Source organism: Equus przewalskii, chromosome 2, assembly GCF_037783145.1.
Source record: "Equus przewalskii isolate Varuska chromosome 2, EquPr2, whole genome shotgun sequence".
NCBI classification, from domain to species: domain Eukaryota; kingdom Metazoa; phylum Chordata; class Mammalia; order Perissodactyla; family Equidae; genus Equus; species Equus przewalskii.
The window spans coordinates 31,393,442-31,408,080 of NC_091832.1; the positions used below are offsets into that span (position 1 = coordinate 31,393,442).

Sequence of the window (14,639 nt, forward strand, 5' to 3'; positions counted from 1 at the left end):
GCTAACAACTATTGCCAATCTTTTTTTTTCCCCCTGCTTTTTTCCCTCCCCAAATCCCCCAAGTACATAGTTGTACATTTTAGTTGTGGGTCCTTCTAGTTGTGGTGTGTGGGACGCCGCCTCAACATGGCCTAATGAGCAGTGCCGTGTCCGAGCCCAGGATCCAAACCAGTGAAACCCTGGGCTGCCGAAGGGGAGCACGCGAACTTAACCACTCAGCCACAGAGCTGCCCCCTAAAAAGTTATAGTATACCATTCAGCATGTGAAATCCTTGTTAATATTTACCAGATGTTACATTTATCTTAGTCTTGTTTTTTTCAACTAGTTATAAAATCCTTAGGAATAGGCATTGTCTGTAAAATTATCATGTTCTTACAATGCCCAATACAGCCCAGTGTAAAATTAGTTGGTTGTATCTATTTCGTAGTTATGGAAATGAACTTTTTAAACCCATTAGATTGGTTTTATTAATGAGCTCATCAATGGAGATTTATTTTGTCTTTGCTTGATAAAGATAAGGAGTTTGCTAGTGCTCTAAAAGTTCACTGAAAGCATTTGAACAATTTAATAGGAGAAACTATTTTGAGTATTCAGTTAGAAACAAATACTTGGTATGATAATGCTGAAGTATGTGTAAATTCTTTTATTGCATTGTATTATATTGTATTGCATTCCTTACTCCACTGCACTGTCTCTTTAGGAGAAAGATATATTTTCCTATATATGGGATATCATTACACACAGCAAATATTGTTGCAGCAAAATCCCTATATGAGATGATCAACCTAAAGCCACTCCTGTCAAGCAATTTGTTACAGCAAAATCCTGGTGTAAAGTTTTTGATTCCTCCCATAAAATAAGATTTCATGAGATTTCGTTATACTTGTTGAAAACTAAAGTTTTGAAAAATAGCTTTTTCATATATTGGGTTGCTGATTTAGTAAATAAATATTTTAATTGGTGTCACTTTTGATGCTGTGAGGTTCTGCTTTTTGTTCTTTTATGTTTTATTACACTTACTAAAAAGTTTTAGGGGCAGGCCCGGTGGTGCAGCTGTTAAGTGCGCACGTTCCGCTTCAGCGGCCCAGGGTTCACCGGTTCGGATCCCGGGTGCAGACATAGCACTGCCTGGCAAGCTATACTGTGGCAGGCGTCCCACATGTAGAGTAGAGGAAGATGGGCACGGATGTTAGCTCAGGGCCAGTCTTCCTCAGCAAAAAGAGGAGGATTGGCAGCAGATGTTAGCTCAGGGCTAATCTTCCTCAAAAAAAGAGAGAAATTTTTAGCTCTTGGGGCCAGCCCTGTGGTCGAGTGGTTAAGTTCCCGTGCTCCGCTTCAGCAGCCCAGAGTTTCGCTGGTTTGGATCCTGGGCACGGACATGGCGCCACTTGTCAGGCCACACTGGGGCGGCGTCCCGCATGCCACAACTAGAAGGACCCACAACTAAAAAATATATACAACTGTATATGGGGGGGATTTGGGGAGAAAAATCAGGGGAAAAAAAATTTTTAGCTCTTGATTCAGGAAGTTGAAATTAGGGTCAGTGCCTGAGACTGACAATATTAAAATTAAGTTATGAGCAGACTCAGATTTCATCTTTGGGTAAAATCTACTGTAAATGAGCCCTATAAATGAGCACTCGTTAACAGACATTGTTGCTAAACGTCCTGAGATAAGAAATATATAAGAGGGGCTGGCCCTGTGGCCGAGTGGTTAAGTTTGCGTTCTCTGCTGCAGACGGCCCACTGTTTCGTTGGTTCGCATCCTGGGCGCGGACATGGCACTGCTCATCAAACCACACTGAGGCAGCGTCCCACATGCCACAACTAGAAGGACCCGCAATGAAGAATATACAACTACGTACTGGGGAGCTTTGGGGAGAAAAAAGAAAAAAGTGAAAATCTTTAAAAAAAAAAAAAAAGAAGAAGAAGAAATATATAAGAATAATAGGTATTAATTTTGAGATGTACTTTTTAGTGTGCCTTGGCTCTCAGACCTAGTCTGGTTATAGTATCTTTGTATTCTTCAGCTGGTTTTGTAAAATTGTTTGGAAGTAAGTTCTGTTTTAATTTGTTTCTGCTGACGTAAATGTGATATCCATGGAGATCATGGCTAGATAGACTCGTTTGTGTAAAGAGCATAGCACTGATGTTCTGTGGAGGAATCCGAAAGAAGTGGTAGAGTGAGATCTGGTTCTTTGGTTTATTAACTGTTAGCAGTGGTTTGGTTTATTTAGTGTTACAGAGCCACTATATTTAACAGAGACCTCTAAGTATATGACTTTGTAGCACCTGAATTAAATTATGTACTAGGAAAAGCTGCTGTTGTTTGCCAATTAGCGATAGGAGCTAGATAATGGAAGAACCCGAGTAGATACTCAAAACACTGTTGAGCTGCCTGGTTCTGTTCCTTTCAGAGACTCGAAGTGCTTCCTCTATTACTGTTTCAGTTTTCGATGGATAGGGAGTAGATCCAAGCCCTGATGCCTAGTGAGTACAGAAAGAACTGTTGTTATGGTAGTCACTAGATTCTGTTGGTTCTAAAGAGGGGGAGGATTTACCTGCACATGACTGAGTGCTTACTCTGAACAGCTCGTATGGAGCCAGAATGGTTCAGAGACCAGCAAGTTAATAAAAGGAAAACATTTCTATTTGATTTTAGTAATTAAAAATTGAGCTTAGGGGGCCAGCCCCGTGGCTGAGTGGTCAAGTTCACGAGGTCTGCTTTGGTGGCCTGGGGTTTTCCCGGTTCAGATCCTGGTCGTGGACCTAGCACCGCTCATCAGACCATGCTGAGGTGGTGTCCCAGATAGCAGAACCAGAAGGACCTACAACTAGAATATACAGCTATGTCCTGGGGGGCTTTGGGGAGAACAAGAAAAAACAAATGAAGAGAAGATTGGCAACAGATGTTAGCACAGGTGCCAATCTTAAAAAAAAAAAAATTGAGCTTAAAAACTTTTAAAGGAGTGATGCTGGGTTAGTTTTTGAATACTGTTTATTTTTAGCCTTTCTAAGCTCTTTTAGTGTAAGCTGATCTTGAAATGAAGCCATGTTCTGTTTTTCTGATAAACCAGTGTTTTTAGTTTGTTCCTTCATGGACTCCAATGATTATAATATTCGGGACTTTATTGACCACAGATTTATTGGTATTCTAAAGTAAAACAATATTCTTATGGAAAATCTGTAAGTTGGGCTTCTAACATTCAAATGATACTTTTTTTTTTAAGACTTCAGTTTTCCTTTTTCTCCCCAAAGCCCCCCGGTACGTAGTTGTATACTTTTAGTTGTGGGTCCTTCCGGTTGTGGCATGTGGGATGCTGCCTCAGTGTGGCCTGGTGAGCGGTGCCATGTCTGCACCCACGATCTGAACCAGTGAAACCCTGGGCCACTGAAGCAGAGCGCAAGAACTTAACCACTCGGCCACGGGGCCAGCCCCTCAAATGATGCTTTAGAGAACAAAGAGCTTGTTCTTAGGAATCCTTTCTGTAAAGTGATTAGTCAATCAATAAATTACTTTTCCTAAAAATACAGGTTTTTCCATTTAGGTTGCTTAATGAGGTAAACCTGTCTGGTTCTAAAAATATAGGCACAAGTGTTATATAAGTAGTGTAATATTTGACACTTAGCTTCCTCACTTAGCTGTGTGTCAGATTTTTTTTCCTTTTCTTTTCTTTTTTTTTTTTGATGAGGAAGATTTGCTTGAGCTAACATCTGTGCCAGTCTTCCTCTGTTTTGTATGTGGGTCGCCACCAGAGCATGGCCACCGACAAGTGGTGTAGGTCCACACCCGGGAACCAGACCCAGACCACCAGTGCGGAGCACGTTGAGCTTTTAACCACTAGGCCACGGGGCCAGCCCCCAGATATATTTTCATAGTACCACTGCATGTGCTCTTTCTTTGCTTTATGTGTATTTGTAATGGGTAGGAAGGAAGTATGTATGGTGAATGATCTAATTATGAAGCACCATTGCATTGTGTTAATAGAAACAATTTAAAGCAGAATTTACTTCCTAGATCAGTTTTTAAATATTCAAAGACAAATATCCTCAAATATAAAAATACTCTAACAAGACTGGGCCAGAGAGCCTAGCCACACCAAAAAATACATTTCAACATTAATGCCAGTTATCCTTGTGTATTTCTTGTCTCAGGACACCTTTTATCAGTAGTTTTTTTTAGTGCTATGCCCTGTTAATGAATGTTCATTTATTGAGTTGATAATACAGGGTGGTAGAGCTAACGCCAGTAAGAAGTGGTCAGATTCTGGATATCTTGAAGACAGATCTAACAGGATTTATTGATAGGTTTGATATAGGGGTGTGAGAGAAAGGAGCCAAGGATGACTTCAAGGCTTATGACCCGACAGCTGGAAGGATTGAGTTGCCGTTTATTGAAGTAAGGAAGGTTGTAGAGAAGAGCAGATTAGCAGGATTGAAAGATAGTAGTTCAGTTCAGGACATGTTATGAGTGAGATGTCTCTTACTCCTCCAAATGGAGTTATTGAGTAAGCACTTGCTTTTATGAGCCTGGAGTTCAGGGGAGAGTTCTGGCTGCAAGTTACAAATGTGGGAGACGCAAGCATCTAGATAGTATCTAAAAACCGTGAGTTTGGATGTGGTCACCAAGGAAGTGTGTATAGCTGGAGAAAGGGTCTGAGGTTGATCCCTGTGGCCCTTCAACATTAGAGTTTGGGAGATGAGGAGGAACTAGCAAAGGGGACTGGGAAGAAAGCTAGTGAGGTAAAGGGAAAACCAGGAGTGTGTTGTCCCAGAAGTCAAGTGAAGAAAGTTTTCACAGAAGGAAGGATGGTCAGTCATATCAAACTTTCCAAGTAAGATGAGGACTGAGAATTGACATTTGATTGTGACAACATGGATGTCATTAGTGACTTTGACAAGAATGGTTGTGAAAACCAGTTTGATTTGAAGATGATTTGAGTGGGAGATGAGGAATTTGAGCCTTTTTTTAGTACTTGTATATAAAGCAAATATGGACAGCTCTTTTGAGCAATTTTGCTATAACTGGTCATAGAGAAATGTAACAATAGCTGGAAGGTGTTGTAGTCAAGATATATTTTTGTTTTACTTAATTTTAATGGAGAAATTATACCATACTTGTGTGCTGATGGGTATGATCCATGTATAAAGGAGGAAATTGATGATAAAATTGTTGCTGGACCAAATGTCCTTGAGTAGGAAAGAGGGGATGGCATCTAGTGCATAAATTAACAGTATGAGGTAAATTTCATTCATGCCTTCATTCAAAGATGAGCAGCTGTTACGTTCCAGGCACTGTTCAATGTTGGGAATAAAACGCGGAACAAAATGTGGGCTCTCTGCTCACATGGAAATTGAACCCTCCTTCTGGTGTTATTCCCAGATGAAGATATTGACTCCCTGATTAAGAAATTTGCTCGAGGTAACTAAAATGAAAATTTGAATCCAACATAACTTAAAATTCACTGTTTCTCACATTCTCCCTACCTTCATAGTTATCATCCTAATGCTCCAGGCAACCATCGTCCCTTGCCTGGATTGCCCAGTTAACCTGACTGAGCAACCTGTTTCTCCATATAATCCATTTTCTACCCAGCTTCCAAAATACTCCCTCTAGAACATAAGTCATACCTAATCACTTGTCTGCTCAAAACCCTCTGATGTCTTCCTGACACATTTGGAATAAAACTCAAACCCCTAACTGTGGTTTAACTTGATCTGACTCATTCTCTCCTCAACACTTAGCTCCTTTGTGGACCTTCTATTGCGGTGACTGGCCTCTATGCTGTTCTTCAGATATGTCAAGTGTACTCCCATGTTTTTGTACTTGTTCCCTTGCCTTGGAATGCTCTTTCCTCGTATTTTTACTTAATTTTCTTTCTTAGGTCTCAGTTCAAATTAGCCTCCTCAGGGAGGGCCTGCTAATTAAAATACCACCTCTCCTTCATCATTGATCACCTTTCCTTGCTTTTATTTTTCTTAACCCTTAACACCTGAAATCATATATTTTTTTAAATTTTTATTTGTGTCTATCAGTAGACTATAAGCCTCGTGAGTGAGATCTTGTCTGTGATGTTCACTGTATCTCTAAAACTTAGGAAGATACATGATACGTGAGTCCAAGGTATATGACATTTCGTGTATCATGAAACATTTCGACAAATTCTGTGAGTAGGGAGGAAGCCAGTTGTCTGTTGTCTGATAGGCTAGACATTACGAATTGGAACAACTTCAAGCTGATACATAGAAGATTAATTAGATATGGATGGGAATGGGAGGGATTCACTCTATCTGGGATTTCTGTTTATGGGAGTATTAATTCTTCAGTCATTTTGGGGGGAGGAAGGGGAGCATAAATTATGTTCTCCCCAGAGAAATGGGGAAAATCAGGGGAGCTGGTTGGTTTTAGTCATTTTGAGTTTTGGAAAAAGGAGACATTCGTTAGAAATGTATTATATCTTGACCATGGAATATTTAGGGGGCCGGCCCTGTGACCAAGCGGTTAACTTCGTGCGCTCTGCTTCGGCCCGGGGTTTTCCCTGGTTTGGATCCTGGGTGCCGGACATGGCACCACTCATCAGGCCACATTGAGGGGACATCCTACATGCCACAACTAGAAGGACCCACAACTAAAATGTATAACTATGTACTGGGGGGGATTTGGGGAGAAAAAGCAGGCAAAAAAAAGATTGGCAATAGTTGGTAGCTCAGGTGCAAACTTTAAAAAAAAAGAGATTTAAAAAATATAAGGTAAAAGAATAAAATTAGGACAGTATTTTCATGCATTGATAACCACTATTAGTATTATTCTGATACCTTCTATTAGTAGTATTCTGATACCTAGTCATCCTTATCTATACAGTACACCTATAATCAAAAAATAAAAATTGGCATTGCTAGATTTATTGATGGTTTGAGGTAAAATCAAGACAACCAAGAGAAAATGTTTTATAGACAGCTAGAGATAGAGAATTAGATCTTGGGATGTAGATCTTGGGAGAGATCACTGTATAGTTGTAGGCTTTGGGAATGGATATGATCTTTATTTTGTTTTTGTTTTGAGGAAGATTAGCCTTGAGCTAACATCTACCACCAGTTCTCCTCTTTTTGCTGAGAAAGACTGGCCCTGAGCTAACATCCATGCCCATCTTCCTCTCCTTTATATGTGGGATGCCTACCCCAGCATGGCTTGCCAAGTGGTGACGTGTCCACACCTGGGATCTGAATGGGTAAACCCTGGGCCACTGAAGCAGAACGTGTGCACTTGACAGCTATGCCACCAGGCCGGCCCCTGGATATGATCTTTAAAAGTGAAGAAAATATAGTACAGATTAGGAGATAGAGCCATAACTTTGGGAAACAGGTAGATGATTATTAGGTTGATAGAAGAATCACTATGGAAAGGACAGAGAAGTAATTAAAGGTAAAAAGACCTGGTTAGTGGAGGATTCTGAAAACTTAAGAGAATTTTCAGAAGGTGGCGTCACCAGTGTAAATGCTTGTTGAGAAGGCAAGGATGATGAGGCTGAGGGAAAAAAAGACTTGAATTTGGTCACTAGAACGTTAGTGACATTTGGGCATACAGTTTAGTGTTAGAGAGTTAAAGACAGCATAGATGCCAAGTGCTTTTCAGAGTCAGTTTTCACTAGGAAGATGCTTCTCTAGGGATATCACTCAGCTGTCTTATTTATACTTCTCTGTAGCTTCGCAATACCAAGCATATTAGTTGATTAGATGAAAAGAATACCTGCATGAGTGAAATAAAACAGACATGGGCCATGTGTTCAAAACATTTAGAAGTGAAAGGAAAGGGATACATACACACACACACATAAATATATATAAAATATAGGCTAAAGTAAGGAGTTGGGTTGTTTTTTTTTTTTTTCGTTTGGGAGATTTGGTATGTTTAAAGATGGAGGAAGGAACCAGAGGGAAGGAAAACATGTTCTGAGCAAAATAGGAGAGTTGCAGAAATAAGGTTTGCAGTTATTTCCTAAAGAAGGTGATGAAAAGAAAGCTTATTTATTACGGTTAAGGAGTTAACCTTGGAAAGGAAGTAATCTCTGTCTGTGAGGTATAAGGAAAGAAGTGAAAATAAATAGATTTCGGGAGAGGTTTTTTTGGGTGTTTTTTTTTTTTTGGTTTGGTTATTTATTGAGATCATAATGGTTTATAACTGTGTATTTCAGATGTGCATTATTATTTATCAATTTCTGTATAGACTGCATTGTGCTCACTACCAGTACTCTAATTTTTATCCATCACCATACATGTGTGCCCCCCTTTGAGAGAGATTTTTAAGGCTGAGAAGAAAGAATGTGAGGAAGCCACTGACCTTCCCAGAGATGTCCTTAGAATCAGACTTAGTGAATGAGAGTTGGAGAATTTCAGGAGATAGATTAGGAATAGCTGTTATGTGAGAATCATGCTAGGGATTCAGAAGAAGACCTCAGGTTTTACCAGACAGCAGTGAAGGTGAATCTGATTATTTTGAAAAGGATTGTCTTGAGATAGCACAACTGTTGTAGAGCTTAACATCAGAAACTTAATATCCAGTAATAATTTTGGCATCTTTTGGATTAATCAGGTCATTTTTTTGAAATATGAAATGTTGATGTAGTTGGCATTCATGAGGAAATTAATCTCATGCAAATGCTAATTTATTCTTTAAGACTTGGTGTGTGGGTTGCAAATGTTTTAACAGAAAAGATTGTTTTTGAAGTTGCTGATATGGTGGAAACTTGAAGAAAATTGTGGTCTGATATTAAATATTGAGAGGGTTTCTGATTGTTTAATTTATCATTATTGCATATTATAATTTAATCCTACTTAATATATAATTTTAATTAAGATAGAGCACCAAATCTTCAAATGATAAAGAGTTTCTTTCATACCGTAAAATGTAATATTCTGATAGAGAAAGGGATATATTGAAGCATTAGAGTTTTCAGTAGCAAAGATTTTAGAGTTGAAGAGAACAGTTCATCACATGAAGATGAATGACCACGTCAATCTTTGATTCAGTTATAGCTTTTATAAAAATGCAGACATCATATTTCCGTGAAGATACGTACATGCCCATTATTCTTTTTTTATGAGAAAAAGACATTATACAAATTCAAAATTGAGTTAGTACAGGTTTTGCACATTCTTATTAAATAGTTTCCATTTTTCAATATAGAATATTGATCTGTGTTGATGGCCTTAAAGTCATTATAATAAAAATTAACATCAGCTCCACAGGATTCAGATTGTCCCTGTTCCTCCATAACCATCTTTGTGCCCCTACTCCCTTGAAAAAGACTGACAGGGGTTGGCCCGGTGGTGCAGCAGTTAGGTTAGCACGTTCTGCTTCTCGGTGGCCCAGAGTTCACTGGTTTGGATCCCGGGTAGAGACATGGCACCGCTTGGCAAAAAGCCATGCTATGGTAGATGTCTCACGTATAAAGTAGAGGAAGATGGGCACGGATGTTAGCTCAGGGCCAGTCTTCCTCAGCAAAAAGAGGAGAATTGGCAGCAGATGTTAGTTCAGGGCTCATCTTCCTCAAAAAAAAAAAAAAAAAAAAAAAAACCGGCAGGCTTTGGGGATAGAAAATCAAATGCTTACATTGGGATTTCTAATACAAAGGTTTTATTTCAGGTCTTTGTAGGTAAAATACCGAGAGATTTATATGAGGATGAGTTGGTGCCCCTTTTTGAAAAGGCTGGTCCCATTTGGGATCTACGTCTTATGATGGATCCACTGTCCGGTCAGAACAGAGGGTATGCATTTATCACCTTCTGTGGAAAGGAAGCTGCGCAGGAAGCTGTTAAACTGGTACGTGATAAACAGGTACCCATTGTCTAGCAAGTCGTTATTTGAGAGAAATACTTCAGTTAAAAATGTTTGCAGTCAACATCGTTTCATTTTTTTTCCACTTTTTGCTTTGAATGTTTTTATGTTGACTGAGTTGGTATGTGACCTTTGCTCTATTTTTCTGATTATAAAAGTAAAATAGAAATGAAAATACCCAAGAAATACTGTTAAAGTCTCCCATAATTCTAAGAAGTTATTCATTAGAGTGATTAGTATCTAAAGTTTCATTTAAATATTTGGCTTCTGCACTTCTCTCTGGATTTTAAACAAAAAAGATGTCAAGTCTGACTGTTAAACTTTAGGGTGGGATTCTTAAAGTGTAATGAAGGCTGGGATGGGTTCTAGGGAGCATAGCAATGGGCCACGGTGACTTTTAGGACACATTTCTGGAAATGGTTGTAAATCTGCTGTGTATTATTTTTGTCACAGCCTAACACAATTTATTTTCTAAGTGTATTCTTGTTCTTTTCTGTCTTCTTGTTTCCAGGCCCTTCAGTCCTGTCTCTAATCTTTCTCCTTTTCTACTATGTTATAACCAATCTTCTAGTAATTTCCTTCCTGTAGGGCCTCTTTTACTCTTTGTACTTATTTCAGAGGAGGAGGAGGAAGAGTTACAAAGTTCGGCACATTGAGTATATCTTCACTTTGCTGTATTAAGATACAACTATCTCACTAGCTTAAAATAACAGTATTGCTTTTTGGCACACTCATTTGCCAGAGAGCTAAAGCCCTCACTTAGTCTAATTCTAGTCCTTCTAGAATTGTAATTCTAGAATGGTATTTCACCAGGGCTTCTGGTTTCATTAGTTGCCTCTAAATTAGTTCCACTTCTAACTGACCCAGATTTTAGTTATTATGAACTTTTTCTTCCAGTTTATTTTCTTAATATTGACAAGTTGTTTTCAAAGCTTTATTTCTTTTTTTCTGGCAACATATGGATGATTTTATTTTTTAATAATCACGTATCTTTTAGTAAACTAATGGGTAAGTAGTGTTAAAACACGAGAAGCTAAAGTTTATGAAGAAACCATCATAGTGATTTAAATAAAGCATTTTTTAGTCCTATTTTATATAATTTTGAAAGTATTGTGTTTGATATGCGTTTTAAAACTTTATATATTTAGAATTCTGTGTTTTGTGTAGAGTGTGAACTACTTCTAAATTTCTGTTGCATTGATTAAACATAGTTGTTACTCTTTATATATTGCCTATGACTTATCTGTATCTAATTTCATCTCCAAGGGCCCTGAATGATCATCAGTATTCGGTACCTTTTCTGAAATTCTCTGGAAAAAAATTTTCAGATAGATAAAATTGAAATATGAAACAAGATAATTTTAAAAATAGAGTAACTGAGTCATTTATATAGAGAGGAGCAGTATAGGTTAACAAAACCAAACTGAAATGAGAGACTGTAGCAAGTTTAAAAACACACATTTCTGTTATGGCAAGCATGAGGGAACTCAATGAGTTCACAAAGCAGGGAGTGTTTGACCTTAAATTGTTGGATTTTTTAGATTGAGATCAGTTGTCCTGAGTTTGGGGTGGTTGTGGGGTGTCTGGTTCTTTTCTTCCTTGCAGTGTGACAGCTATGAAATTCGCCCTGGTAAACACCTTGGAGTATGCATTTCTGTGGCAAACAACAGACTTTTTGTTGGATCAATTCCGAAGAATAAGACTAAAGAAAACATTCTGGAAGAATTCAGTAAAGTCACAGGTAAAACAAAAATGCATTTAGATGTTAGTTTTGGGAAACCTGTGGTACTATTTATAAATGGGGGAAAAAAGGAGACCCAAGAATTCACGTCTCCTCAGTATCTATTGAATTGCCTCCTTTCTGCTTTACAGTAGTTTGGACTAAGTCAGTTCCCTCATAACCTCAGTTTCTTAGAACGTCCCCTTCATTTCTTTGCCTTAATTGAGCCTTGGCTTTTCCAGAGCCTTTGCCCTGCAGCCCTTAAATGAAGGCTTTCTCTCCCTGACAGTCAGTGTGCTTTAGGCCAAGGGGATGAGAGTTCTTAGCTTTCTCCTTCCTGTTGCCTTGTATAGATCAGATTTTTCAAAATTTCTGATTCTTTTTTTTTTTTTTTTTTTTTGAGGAAGATTAGCCCCGAGCTAACTGCTGCCAATCCTCCTCTTTTTGCTGAGGAAGACTGGCCCTGAGCTAACATCCGTGCCCATCTTCCTCTGCTTTTTATGTATGGACGCCCACCACAGCATGGCTTAGCCAAGTGGTGCCATGTCTGCACCTGGGATCTGAACTGGCGAACCCCGGGCCGCCGAGAAGCGGAACGTGCTCACTTAACCGCTGTGCCACCGGGCCAACCCCTAAAATTTCCAATTCTAAATCCGTGGAATTGATTGAGAAGTACATTTTATATCACAGGTCTATGTACATTTATATGTAACTGAAACGAAAGTTACCAAAACCATGCTTTCACTTATTACACATAATCTGTTCTGTTTCACTTTTTTAAAATGCTGGTGGACATCCACTAATGCCAGCTATGGTTTTAAAAGCATTGTTTTAGACCATTACTTCACCTTATAGAAACCACTGTTCCCTTACATTTTTGTCATCCAGGCATACTGTCCTTTCTTTTTCTTTCAAGCTGTTGTCTCTTGCTCCTGTGCTTTTAGTCTTTCATTAATTGAAGATTGCTTCTGGCTCACAGTCTTCCTCTTCTGCCCTAAATGAACTTATTCTTAGTACTTTTAACATGTACATGGAAGAACCATCCAGTACCCTAGCCTCTCAGTTTTTATGATCACCTCAGTCCAGTCCTTTACTTCAGCTCCCCCATATCCAGATCACATTCTGGATCTTGCCACCAGAAATTTCTACCCTCTCTGAGATTTTGATTTCTGGCTTCCCACTTTGTAACCACTGCTGCTGTCTCATAATTATGTTGGTCTAATACTCCTAATGGCACAGTTCTTTATCCTCATCACTGTTTTATTACCTACCATCTCCTTTCTGGCTTCTTATGCATTTATTCATTCCTTCTGCAAGCCTTTATCCAGTACTTAGTGAGTGCTGGCATTGTGCTATGTGCTGGGGTACAGTGGCGAATAAGATCTTTCTCTGCCCTTGAAGAGCTTACATTCTGAGAAAGGAGATGAGACAAAAAATTTAAATATTTACACATTGTGGTAAGCCCCGTGAAAAAGGAAGTAAAAGATATTTAGCTGGAGAGTAGCTCCTATCCATTTCATTGGTTATGGAACACTCACTGTTCTGATAAGGTGACAATTCATTCCAAGACATAAAGAATAAGGAGGATGTAGCATACAAAGAGCAAAGGGATGTGCATTCCGAGAGAGCAGTACATGCCAAGGCTCTGAGGCAGAAAGAACTTGGTGTATTAAAATGACTGAGAGAAGGCCAGTGTTGTTAAAAGGTAGAATTAGGGGTAGCATTATATGAGATGAAGTAGGCAGGGGTTTTGTAGGAGTTTGGATTTCATTGTATGTATAATGAGAAGGTATTTGAAGGTCTTAAATAGGGAATAATATCTCTTTCATGTTCACAGAATATTATTCCTATTGCTATACAGATAATGGCTTGGAGGGGTTGATAGTAGAAGCTAATGAAGTAGTGGAGGCTGTCATAGTAGTTCAGATAGAAGATTAGACTAGGATAATAGCAGTAGAGATGCAAAGAAGTAGGTGTACTTGAATCAGAGCAGGGAGACGGAGTAAAGGAAGCAATCACGAATGAGTCCTCGGTTTCAGGCTTGAGAACTCGTGAGGTGGTACTACTGCTTAGTGGATAGGAAAGTCTAGAAAATACAGATCTGGGGAGTGGTGGTGCAGTTTTGGATATGTTGCATTTGAAATGTCTTTAATTCTGGGCTAGAAATAAAATCTAAGCATTCTTAAGGCTATAGATGGTATTTAAAAGTAGGGACTAGCTGATATTACCTAGAAAGAGAGCTTGTATGGAAAGATGAGGGCACAGGACCAAGACCAGAGGGACACCAATATTTAGCAGTTATTTTCATTCTTGGTAAAAACGGTAACTTTTAAGTTAGATCCAAGGATAGTTTTCGGTCATAACTAGTTGTTAAATGTTATTTCTCTTGGATTTATGTTAATAATTTAGTTTTTAGGCTCCTTAGTAGTGTTTTCATAAATTAGAAGGTCATTTAATGTCAACACTCTAAAATATTTATATGTTAAAATACAGCGGTTGGCCCTTTTGTTTATGGCTCTACCTTCAGGATCTTTAAAGTTAAAAGGGAACATAAAATGCTATCCCAAAACTTTGTATCTGATGCTGATTTGTCTACTAGGTAATTAGTGGATCATTTTGATACTTCTTCAGTTATTTTTTACTCTTCGGCAAGTGGATTTAGGTCTGCCTAATTGCTAGATGTGTGGTGGATGCTTTTGGCTTATATATCTGGCTGTTGGTTTAACAGAGGGTTTGGTGGACGTTATTCTCTATCATCAACCCGATGACAAAAAGAAGAATCGGGGGTTCTGCTTCCTTGAATATGAGGATCACAAGTCAGCAGCACAAGCCAGACGCCGGCTGATGAGTGGAAAAGTAAAAGTGTGGGGAAATGTAGTTACGGTTGAATGGGCTGACCCTGTGGAAGAACCAGATCCAGAAGTCATGGCTAAGGTAAATGCAATTTCTTGGCATTGGGAGTGCAGTTATTTAAAATTTATACTCAGGATACAGCTCAAATTTCTAAAGCTTAATAATAAATATAAATTGTAGCTCTTGATCCTGACTTGGTATGCAGGAATTCCTGTTAACCATCCCTCTTCT

The 14,639-nt window shown here is 38.7% G+C and overlaps 1 protein-coding gene across 3 annotated transcripts in view; it reads left to right on the forward strand.

Moving 5' to 3' along the window:
• HNRNPR (heterogeneous nuclear ribonucleoprotein R) overlaps nt 1-14,639 on the forward strand; it is a 33,223-nt gene that overhangs the window by 10,972 nt on the left and 7,612 nt on the right. For all 3 annotated transcript variants that reach the window (XM_070598232.1, XM_070598234.1, XM_070598239.1), the window contains 3 exons: nt 9,644-9,820; nt 11,441-11,576; nt 14,284-14,489. In XM_070598232.1, coding sequence (XP_070454333.1) covers nt 9,644-9,820; nt 11,441-11,576; nt 14,284-14,489 — 519 coding nt within the window. The remainder of the gene's footprint in view (nt 1-9,643; nt 9,821-11,440; nt 11,577-14,283; nt 14,490-14,639) is intronic.